General features: G+C 41.0%; 1 protein-coding gene across 1 annotated transcript in view; it reads left to right on the top strand.

Annotated features, from left to right (window-relative positions):
- AGXT2 (alanine--glyoxylate aminotransferase 2) overlaps positions 1-12,406 on the top strand; it is a 134,744-nt gene that overhangs the window by 96,292 nt on the left and 26,046 nt on the right. Inside the window, exon 10 of the mRNA XM_030193027.1 lies at positions 8,297-8,429. Within this exon, the coding sequence (XP_030048887.1) occupies positions 8,297-8,429 (133 nt within the window). The remainder of the gene's footprint in view (positions 1-8,296; positions 8,430-12,406) is intronic.

Below are 12,406 nucleotides of genomic sequence, written 5' to 3'. Positions count from 1 at the left end.
ACACCTGAACTGTTCTGGGAAACATCCAAAGCAGTGATGAGAGGAGAGATCATTAGTTATGTGGCTGCTAGAAACAAGAGAATATCACAAGGCATTATCCAATTAGAACGCCAGTACATACAGGCCAAAAGGAAGCACCAGCAATGCCCAACTGCTGCTAACTATGAACATATGATGGCAACTTTGGCAGGGCTTAACACGCTGATACATGAACGAACGAAAAAATTCCTATTCAGTAGGCGATATCAGTATTTTAAATTTGGCAACAAAAATGGGAAATTATTAGCAAGAATGGTAAAAACATGGACGACCAAAAAACTTATTCACACATTAACAGCACCAGATGGCACACAGCAACATAAACCCACTGAAATTTTGCAACTCTTCACAGATTATTTCAAGCAGTTATATGGGGAAGACCCAGAAGCAGCGGGTCCAGCGCCAGGGGATTATTTGGAAGACTCGGGAATGCCACGCCTGGCCCAAGAAATCAGGGACCAGCTAAATGGCCCCATAAGAGCTCAGGAAGTGCAGAAGGTGGTTAAGTCCCTTGCAGGAGGCACAAGCCCGGGGATGGATGGGTTCTCCACAGAATATTATAAACTCATGGGTCATAGGGTGTGTGGGCCTCTTACACTATACTTTGAGGACGTAGTGGAGAGTGGAGCTTGGCCTTCTAGAGTGAATGAGGCCCTAATAACTTTGATACCTAAGCCGGGTAAACCCCCAGAAGCTTTAGAAGCATATAGACCAATATCATTATTGAATCTTGATCTTAAAATACTGGCCAGACTTCTAGCAGACAGGTTAGCAAAACACTTACCATCTTTGATAGGGGATCATCAAGTTGGTTTTGTGAAAGGGAGGCACCCTGGGCTTAATGTTAGGCGAGCTTTGTTAGCGCTGGCACAGAGTCAGGAACAAAATGATCCGCTCCTGCTAGTGAGTCTTGATGCGGAGAAGGCGTTTGACAAAGTAAGCTGGGAGTATCTTTTTGAGGTATTGAAATATGTGGGACTGGAGGGCTGGTATCTTAGAGCGATTTTGACATTGTATTTAGCACCCACAGCACGTGTTACAGTAAACAACATGATATCTGCACCCTTCTCAATACAAAGAGGAACGCGGCAGGGCTGTCCTCTTTCACCCCTTCTCTTTCTACTATATTTAGAACCTCTGCTACGCTCGATTGGTAAGAATAAGGAGATCACAGGAGTAACAATGCCACAGACTGAAATTAAGGTGCTAGCGTTTGCGGACGATATCCTGCTTACGCTCACAAGGCCACAGGGCTCCCTAACAGGACTGTTGGAAACAGTAGAGGAATTTGGATATTATTCTGGATTCAAATTAAATAAACAAAAATCGGTAGCTCTGCCAACTAACGAGACAATAAAGACACAGTGGGAGGGATCTTTTCCGTTGCAATGGGGCACAAAAGCAATTAAATATTTGGGAGTATACATCCCAACCCAATTGAATAAGGTACACACCATCAATTTGCGACCTTTGTGGGAGACCACGAGGACAGCTTTATTGATGTGGCAAAAATTACCCCTCTCACTACTAGGGCAGGTAGCGCTTTACAATATGATCCTCGTACCTAAGTGGACATATGTGGTACAGGTGCCTTCGTTATTTCTCACCCATAAAGAGGAGGTAGACCTCCATAGAATGCTCAGGCAATTTCTATGGGATGGACGTAGAGCCCGAGTGTCATTTAAACAAACATATCTGCCAAAAGACAAGGGAGGATTGGGTGTACTGAGTGTGAAATGGATGTCGGTAGCAGGATGCATGCGACACATAGCGGATTGGTTCAAGGGAACGTCGCACTTCTCCTTTCCAGAAATGGAATGTGCAATGTTGGGCAATATGCATTTCAGTTATTGGCTGCATGTAGGACTGGGAAGGGGGGCACATCAAACAAAAGTATTGACACTCTTCAGACCTATGAAAAAAGCATGGAAATGGATTTGCAAATTATTTCAGTTAAATCCAAGGGTGACCCCATTCTTGCCCCTGGGAGGAAATACAGAGTTTCCAGTGGGCAGTTCCTCAGCCACTTTTGTCGCTTGGAGGTCAGAGGGTATATTTTTTCTATTTCAGATCATGAAGGGGGATGGCAGGTTGCGGACAGAGGAGGAGTTGCGAAGCCGCCAGGGATTAACATGTCAGGACTTTCTTGCGTACACTCAGCTAAAACATTATACAAGCTCACTCCCGCTGCAGTCACTTACTTCCAAAGTGCGTAACCAGTTGACAGAAATATATGACCTAGAAGCACAGAGGGCGGTACCTCTGAAGTATTATCATGCACAGATTAAAGAGGCGCAGGCACCAATGTTATATGCTAAATTGGCACAGGAATGGGCATTAGAACTGGGGCTTCGAGCAGGGGAAATAAACATACAATCATGCCTCCAAACATGTTATAAAGAATTTGGGAGCACAGATATTAGAGAAACTCAGTATAAATTCTTGATGAGATTATATGTTTCCCCACATAGAGCCTATAAGGCAACCCTGCGGCAGAATGATGATTGTCCGGGATGCACGGGGCAGAAAGCACACCTAGGACATATGTTTTGGCACTGCCCAGCTGTACTAGCTTTTTGGTCCTTATTATGTACACAAGTGTCAAAGATGTGGGGGGTTATGTGGAATCGACAACCTGGCCTATTGTTTGAGAAATATGCAACCAGGGGCAGAAAGAAAATAGGCCTCAAAGCTTTTCTACGAAGAGCAGTGATTATGGGGAAGAAATCTATACTTAAATTGTGGCTCAAGGAAGAAGGACCCACGATCCAGTTGTGGCGGGCTTATATGCTCTCCTTATGCGCTATGGAGCGAAAAGAGGTTCCGGATTTATCATCCCCGAAGGGAGACAAGTTCTTCCAGTGTTGGCAGCCATTCCTGGACACCCTAACTCCACTGGCATGGAGTAGAATACTTAATGGATAGGCACAAATGTATTAGCAGAGTACTACCTGGGAGGAAGGGAGGAAGGGAGGGTGGGTGGGGGGTGGGGTAGGGATGGGGGAGAGGGGAGGGAGCGGGGCTAGTACAAGGGAAGGGGGGAGAAACAATAAAAGGTGTGACATAGTGAGACAGAGTTACATGACAGATGTACAAATGATGTTTATGAAGTTGTTGAATGTTTTGAAATGAGATTAGAATCGTACAATTGTTGCTGTCACCAATAAAAGTTTATTTCAAAAAAAAAAAAATCTCTGCTGTAGGAAATATTTAATATCATGACAAAACTATTATTGGGTTTTATAAGGCAATAAATATATTGAGAGCTGAATGGAAAAGAGCTCACTGGCAGCTGCTGGTGTGGTATTATATAGGTGGGAGGTGGGGTGTTTAAACAGCTAAGCTGAAGTAAAACAAAGAAAAACACCTGGATCTAAACAGCATTCAAAGGATAAAAACAGACATTTTAATAAAACATCATTTGTTCTCTGAATTTTAAAAAGAAATATGTTTGCTGTAATGAACTTTGAATTAACAGAGCTGAACATTTTGGGACGAAATTATCAACCTCGGTTACCTTTAGGATATTTTATTTTACTGTTAACCTTGGTTATCTAGAAAGCTCATTTTCAAAGTACATGGAGGTCTCAAAATAGCAAAAAAAAAAAAACGTCCTTCTGCCAAAAACATCCAAATTGCAATTTTGGAAGGCAGAATTTAGATGTCATACATCGCAGTTTATCTAAATAGCAAGGGGGCATGTTGTGTGTGTGTTTTGGGTGGGACTAAGGAGGGCCCAAAATTAGGACATCTAACAGTGATAATCAAACGAGAAGAAACGTCCAAGTTTAAAAAGAAGGATGTTTTTAGTTAGATCTGTTTCAGTCTTGTCCAAAGTACAAAATTATACTTTGATTGACAATTGACCACAGGAGGGATTAAGGCATGACCTCTGATGAATCTCCCAGTGGTTGATGGCCCCTTCCCTCTCCCCTGAAAGTGAAATGGAAAGGAATGTCAGGCTCTATAATAGCATCAGGCATTTTGGGCATTCAGAATAATGCAGAAAGCAGGTCTGAGGAGCAGCCTAGTGGTCAGTATGGTGGACTATAAACCAGGGGACCCAGATTCAATTCCCACTTCAGCTCTCTTTTTTTTTTTTTTTTTCTTTTTCTTTTATACTGTGAGCCCTCCAGAAACAGATACATACCTACAGCTTTCTTTTTCTTATCCCCCACACTCTGGAACTGCCTCCCAAAAGTAATTAGATTAGAAGAATCATATACCCGCTTCCGTAAAGCCTTAAAAACGTACTTTTTCCAGAGTACGTTTTGAAAACATCGCATGATAAAGGCAAAAACAGACATAATGGATGTGCTATTTCAATATGCAGCATTATAATCTTGGTTTTTAGTATGAATGGTATTGTATTTTGTCCACTCACTTCTTTAGTATGGATGTTTCGGTTTTGCTGTGCTTTCCTATCAATTACTGGATTTCTTAGTTTGTATGTTGTGTTCTAAATGTATATTTTTACAATGTAAACTGTTCTTCTTTGCCAATGCAATATGTAATGGTATAGTAAATAAATACATGATAAACGATAAACAATACTGTACCTAAATATTTCTGACCTTCAAGCCTGAATGCTATTGAGGTGGTGTACAACTCTCTCCTCAATGTGCCTTCACCTTAACTCCCCCTTCACGTTCTCCTCAGACTCTGACTGAGAACTTTCATGATAAGGTTCACAAGATTAAACTCGAATTCTCAACCAAGTCATCTCCACCTCTCCTTCCCTTAGTCCATTCTCTCAATCATCCTTCAACCCCTGCCTCCTTTTCTTCCTTTTCTGAAATCACTGAAGAGGAAACTGCACATTTTCTTTCCTCCTCAAAACTAACTACATGTTCCTCTGATCCTATTCCCGCCCATCTACTTAGCACTATCTCTCCTACTGTCGTCCCTTTTATCTGTCATATCCTCAGTCTTTCACTTTCCACTGCGACAGTTCCTGATGCCTTCAAACGTGGTGTAGTCACACCACTCCTCAAAAAACCTTCATTGGCCCCTACATGTCCTTCCAACTATCACCCCATCTCCCTTTCCTATCCAAGATATTTGAACATGCTGTTCACTGCCGTTGTCTTGACTTTCTTTCATCTCAAGCTATTCTTGATCCACTTCAATCTGGCTTTTGCCCTCTTCACTTAACTGAAACAGCGCGACCTGTTCCTGTTCAATCTTCTAATTCCATTCCTAGCTTTTCTCCTTCCCCGGATATATCTGAAAAAGGTCTTGTCACCTATCTTTACATCTTTAGCCATTTTTTCTTTTCCTTGCACTTTCACTAGCCATATTTCCCTCTTCACTTCTCTGACTTTAATCCAGTAATCTTTTCCATGATTCTCTGGTTGTGTTCTGTATTTCTTGAAGGCAGACTCTTTTGCCCTTATTTATTGTCTACTTCTCAGGAGAACCACGTAGGTTTCGTGTTTCACTTGTTTTTGTTTACTTTTCTTATATAAAGATCTGTTGCCATATTTATAGCAGCTTTCAGCTTCAACCACTGGGCTTCCATTTTTCCTATGCATACCCATGCCATCAGCTCCTTCTTCAGGTATTCTCCCATTTTACCAAAATCAGTCTGTCTGAAGTCTAGTACTTTGAGTTTTGTGTGTCTACATTCCACTTTCACTTTTATCTCAAGCCATACTGTGTGATGATCACTATTGCCTAGGTGGGCACCCAACCAGACATTGGAAACATCTCCTCCATTTGTGAGCACTAGATTCAGCATTGACCCTTCCCTCGTGGGTTCTGTTGCCATTTGTCTGAACAAAGCACTTTGACAGGCATCCACAATCTCTTTGCTTCTTTCTGATTTTGCTGACGGGATGTTCCAATCCATGTCAGGCTAATCAGCACTGCTACTGAATTGAATTAGATGTTAATTAAGGTGTGAGAAAGTAGAATATTTGCAAAGGTTACTAAGGGCAATCTGATTACTGGGTTAGCTTCAAAGGGTTTGTTTGAAGCAGTCTCCTTAGAATCTAAGCTATATAAGGAAATGTTCCACTTAACTTTCTGAGAAGTTTTGAGAGAAGAGGATATCTCTCAGTAAGTGACATTGTTTTTCTCTGTGCTGGGTAACTTAAAGATTAGGTTTAAAAGAGGAACTGTAGGTTATTGATAAACACAGAATTAAAAAAAAAAACTTTATTAGCTAATCTCTATACCCTTTTCTCCATAGTTTTAAAACTTGAATTTACTGCCACAGCATTAACTGACTCTAGAAGGCACAGCAGGGCCTAGTTCAGTCCCAATACTTCATACTTAAACTACGAGCATTTGTGCTCATTACTTTCCATGTGTTGTGAGTTGTTTAGATGGTTTTGTATATTAACATTACTTTCCCCTTTGCCATCATGCTTTTCCTGGGGGTGACTTTCTGGATTTTCTTGCTTCCTTTTGCCACCCCCACCCTCTAGTTTAAATGTCTAGAAACATACTATCTGAATTTCTCCCCAAGGATCCTTTTTCCTGCCACAGAAAGATGCTGCCCATCATTACAGTGCAGCCTGAGGAGGTTTGAGACGTGAGCAACATAGTTGCTCACATCTCAAACCTCCTTAGGGTCCAGGCCTCCCTGGTGGCCTGGCCCATTTCTCCCTCTCCTCAAACAGAAGAAGATGTGCTTACCTCCTGCTATCTGGCTCATCCCTGTCAAACTGGTGCCTATCCACAGTGCTTCACATTTGGATACAGCCTGATGTGGCATGAAGTTGGCATTGATTATGACAATAATGGACAAGACTGCAGGAGGTATACTAATTGTGGAGGGGGATGGTTGGATCAGGGAGCTGGTGGGGGGGGGGGGGTCAGGTAGATTTCTAGGAGCTGTGGGCAGCATTGTTGTGTTGGGGGAACAGTAGGAGTCTTAGGGGAATCTGTGCAGGTTTGTTATTGTGTTGTGAAGAGAGGTAGGTAATAGAGTTGGGCACAGCCAAAAAAGAACTTGGTTTGTCTTTGTTTAAAATTTTCCCAGTTTCCAGGCTTTTCAGATTTGTTTCATCTGTTCTCTCTTTTTTTTTTTTTTAGGCATACATTCATACAAACTTTTTAAAGCATGCAAATTGATTGTATGTGTGTTAATTAATTGGTACATACAAGCAATTTTTATGCACTTAAATTTTTAGGTGCCCAAACAACTGAATATGTGCTCAGAAGTGCATTAACATGAGCCCATTAAGTGGATGAGTGCCCTGTCACTTTCTATAAACCAGAACATCTTCTGAATTTTCCTCATGGCTTCTAAATGTGGCACTCTGTGAGTTCTTATTACACTGTCAGATGCATTCCTTTATTTTGGATTGCACCTTTATTGGATTTTTAAGCCTTGTGTTTTATATCATTCAGGACCAAGCTGTCAAGTTCCCTGCAGGGATTTTACACCTATAAATTCTGCTGGTACTTTTGTGCCTGTGACACTATCTAAGGAACTGATTTTTAAAAGGAAGCTCCATAGGCCTGTGGCCCTGCAACTTCCCTACTTCTCTCCATTGTTCTCCCACGCCATGACTATGAAATTCCTTTTTTAGGTAGCAATCTTTCAAAGTAATAAGATTTACTGAAAGAATTTTGTCAGTATAAAAGCAAGATCAGATATTTTTATATTTCCACAGTCTGCATTACTATTCAGTGGACAAATTTTCAAAAAGTCCATGTAGGTGCAAACTGCACATGCTTTTCATGGACATATTTTATGCAAATTTTCAAAGAAAAAACTACTTACGATGTTTATCTTTGAACGTTTCCAGCTATAAAGCACATGCACTTTACATGAGCAGTCAAGTGAGGGTGAAATCGCACACATCCATTTGAAAATGACAGCTTCATGCATTATTTGCGCCCCTAAACTAAACAGGTGCACAGAAACACCTGTTTTCCTTCCAGCTGTGGAAACTTGTGCATACATTAAGCCAGAGTAGGGAAGTTTTCAGACAGGCCATTTTACCCAGGTAAATCACTCTTTACACATGTAAATGCTCTATTATATTGTCCTCTAAAAGTACGGTTTGCTTCCACCAATTTCAGCTATTCTGGAAAACATCTGTATAAGCAAAATCCAGCTGTATTCCCGTCTTCAAATATTGTGAAATAAACACTACAATAGAAGGACTGCAGCATCTGGCTGACAACATACAGGGTGTGTGTAAACATTGGTTGGGCAAAAGCAAATTTATGTTAGGAAATGTAAGGACAGATGCACTATGATTTAATTTAATTTTTGTTTTTGTGGATTTGATTTTGGAAGGTTCAGACAGGCTTTGCTCGTACAGGCAGTCATTTCTGGGGATTTCAATCCCACGACATAATCCCTGACATTGTTACTATGGCAAAAGGAATAGCAAATGGATTTCCAATGGCAGCTGTGGTAACCTCAAAAGGTAAAAACCTTTTCTTTGTCTTTTTCCAATTTTAGTGCTGTATGAATAGCAGTTTTCATCTGGACACAAAAGCATGATCTGAAGAGCTGATGCAAGGGTAGTGGATGCCCTAGGCGAACTGTCAGCCTCAATTAACTTTCAGACCCCTTGCCTACAACAAACCCCTCCAAAAAAATAATTTTGATAATTCAACTCAACAGTAAATAATCATGATTATCACACAAACATCCTATGAAAATGCAGGTTAATGTATGTGCTGATGACTGAGTTTGTGTAGCTGTCAGGATCTATTGTTTTACTTTGCAGTTGCTCATTCTTGCACCCAAGAAGCTACTGCCCTAGGCATCCACCTGGTTGTGCCTATTGGTTAAGCTGTCCTGATTTGCTAAGACGTTTTTCCCATTCTGACAATTTTCAAGGTCATGTTCCACAGTCAATAGGAATTTAAGTAAATTTTCTGCCTAGCTAAAAGACTTCCATAGTGCTCCTGGGAGAGTAAATACTTTCCCCGGACATGAAGAATAGTAGGAGACCTAGATTTGATTTTTAATTCTATGTGTGGTGGTTTTCAGAATTTTTTTGGTCTGAACAAAGTGCAGGCACAGAGTCCAGGATTCTTTTGGGCCTATGGAACTACCCAGGTAACTGTTCTTTGAAAGTCAGCTGTAAAGTCTGTTGGACAAAGTAGTTGAGGATTTTGCAGCAACCAGACCTTATGAAAATTGCCCCTTCCATGCCTTTGACAAAGAAGCTTAGTAAATCGTTCCTCAAGTGGGACCCAGTCCTTAGCATGTAGGCCTCTATGGAAGCAATTCAATAAATCGGTGCCTCCATTTAGGCGTGCCAATGTTGAGCGCTAGATGGCATTATAGAATACTAGCGTAAATTGGCATGGATTAACCTACACTTAGGTGTGACTGTTTGTGCCATATCAAGAGCAGGTTAAATGAGCGCACCTAGGGGCCCTTTTACTAAGCTGTGGTAGGGCTTACATATGAATAGCATGCACAAAGTTGACACTACCGCCAGGGTAGCATGGGTGCCCGGCAATAATTCCGAAGTTGGCGTGCACTGTTTCCCGTGGTAGAAAATAATCCCAGTGGTAATCAGTAGCTTGGCCACATTGCCGCACGCTCACTGATTACCACAAGAGTAGCGCGTGAGCCCATACCGTCAAGTAAATAGGTGGAAGTAAGGGCTCAGGTAGTTAATAGCTGCACCTCTACTTGTAATACATAAGTACATAAGTAGTGCCATACTGGGAAAGACCAAAGGTCCATCTAGCCCAGCATCCTGTCACCGACAGTGGCCAATCCAGGTCAAGGGCACCTGGCACGCTCCCCAAACGTAAAAACATTCCAGACAAGTTGTACCTAAAAATGAGGAATTTTTCCAGTCCATTTAATAGCGGTCTATGGACTTGTCCTTTAGGAATCTATCTAACCCCTTTTTAAACTCCGTCAAGCTAACCGCCCGTACCACGTTCTCCGGCAATGAATTCCAGAGTCTAATTACACGTTGGGTGAAGAAAAATTTTCTCCGATTCGTTTTAAATTTACCACACTGTAGCTTCAACTCATGCCCTCTAGTCCTAGTATTTTTGGATAGCGTGAACAGTCGCTTCACATCCACCCGATCCATTCCACTCATTATTTTATACACTTCTATCATATCTCCCCTCAGCCGTCTCTTCTCCAAGCTGAAAAGCCCTAGCCTTCTCAGCCTCTCTTCATAGGAAAGTCGTCCCATCCCCACTATCATTTTCGTCGCCCTTCGCTGTACCTTTTCCAATTCTACTATATCTTTTTTGAGATACGGAGACCAGTACTGAACACAATACTCCAGGTGCGGTCGCACCATGGAGCGATACAACGGCATTATAACATCCGCACACCTGGACTCCATACCCTTCTTAATAACACCCAACATTCTATTCGCTTTCCTAGCCGCAGCAGCACACTGAGCAGAAGGTTTCAGCGTATCATCGACGACGACAGCCCAAATATTAGTGCATGGCCATTTACTTTCCCATTTTAAAAAGGCCCAGTAAAAAAATGACCCAGTGCATGCCAATTTCACGCGCCCATACTAGCGCAGGCCACTTTTTACCTCAGCTTAGTAAAAGGGCCTCTAAATGCACCAAGTGACCCGCGTAACTGATAATATTCAATAAATTACGTGAATCACTTGAAGACATACCCATGGCCCACCCTTACTCTGTCCATGCATGCACCCCCCTGCAGTTACAGGCTACAGCACCTATGCACTACCTTATGGAATAGTAGTCTAGTGATTAGTACAGTGGACCTTGATCCTGGGAAACTGGGTTTGATTCCCACTGCAGCTCCTTGTCAGTCTGGTCAAGTCACTTAGCCCTCCATTGCCCCAGTTACAAAATAAGTACCTGTATATAATATGCAAACCGCTTTGATTGTAACCACAGAAAAGCGATATATCAAGTCCCATCTCCCCCCCCCCCCCCCCCCCAGTGCACATTCACGTGTAACTATTGTACCAATTATTGGTACACTATGTCTGGTCACCAATTTTTAGAATTATCTCCTACATGTGTATAAATCCCTAAAACTTTAGAAGCACCTTTCTATTTGACAGAAAGCTCTGTGGCCTACTTCAAGCTGATTTATACAATATAATACAATTGGCATTTCTATACCACAGTTACCCCTAAGAGTTTTATGCGGTTTACAGTCAAGTTACTAGACATCCCTAGGAAGATACATTATCAAGTAAATATAGAATTTTAACATATATTATTAACAAACTTTCCAAAAAGGTATGTCTTAAGCATTTTTCTGAATTGACTATTATTCGGTGAAGATCTTATAACTGTTGGTAGAGAATTCCACTAGTAAGTAGCTTGATATTTTTAAGAGATGTAATGACTCACAAAAATAAAATAGATTATATTTGCATACCAATGCATTTCTGTTGTTCTTTTCTACTTCTTTTCATCATATCTCCACTTAGGAGTTTATCTATTAAGCAATCTTAAAACTAATGCTTAATGTATGACATACAGCCAGGCTTAATTTAAGTATTCCACTCAAGCTTACAGTAAATCAATTTGAAATTCAAGATCACAGTTTCACACTACCTGTGTATATTTATTATAGAAATACAGGACCCAATGATCTGCACCTTTCTTTAACGAAAAAGACCAATTAAAGTGGAGAAAAATGGGGGAATTCAGTAACGCCACTCAGCCAGCCCAAACAACGGACTATAAGGCATGAGCACAGCGCAGCATCATACAGCCCCGGAAAAAAACTCCACACAATTAAGTGTCCACAAATATCAAAAATAGAAGTAACTTGTCCAAGTGAAAGAGCAGCAGATCATTGCCTGTTTCCACAAAAAAAGAGATCACAGAGGATATCTGTCTCAAAAAAATGTACACTGTACTAGCAGCATATTGTAAAGCAGTGTACATTTTTTTGAGACAGAAATCCTCCTAAGGCTAATCTAAAAATTATTTGCTTTCATTGGTTTAAAAACAAATGTGTTTTAAGTTCCTTACAGAGAAGAATATATGATGAGATTTAGCAGATTTGAACAGGGTTTCCATTCCATATTTTAGCACTATGATAAATAAATGAGCATTCCCAAATAGATCCATAACTTACATTTCATGCATTAGTGTTCTATCAATTGAAATAAATGCACTTAAAGGAATAGGAATGTATTTAAACAAACATAGTGTATATTTATTCAATTATGACAGAAATGTTGGTCATGCTAAGCTAATGAAGCATGAAAAACCATGGATCACCCGATTCTTCATGCAAATCACCAGCAGACTAATTGGGGATCCCTGGTACCAGTGATCTTCCTGCTGGTTGTGCAAGGACAGGCCAATTGGGGACATGGGCCTCTTTTTAGTACTTATAATTACTGGGGACATTTGTTAATATCTCTTGGTGTTTTCTTTGTATGCAGACACTTTCCTCTGCATACAA

Source organism: Microcaecilia unicolor, chromosome 2 (assembly GCF_901765095.1).
Source record: "Microcaecilia unicolor chromosome 2, aMicUni1.1, whole genome shotgun sequence".
In the NCBI taxonomy this organism is placed as follows: Eukaryota; Metazoa; Chordata; class Amphibia; order Gymnophiona; family Siphonopidae; genus Microcaecilia; species Microcaecilia unicolor.
The sequence above is the reverse complement of the archived record's forward strand: the minus strand, read 5'-3'. Positions and strand labels throughout refer to the sequence as shown.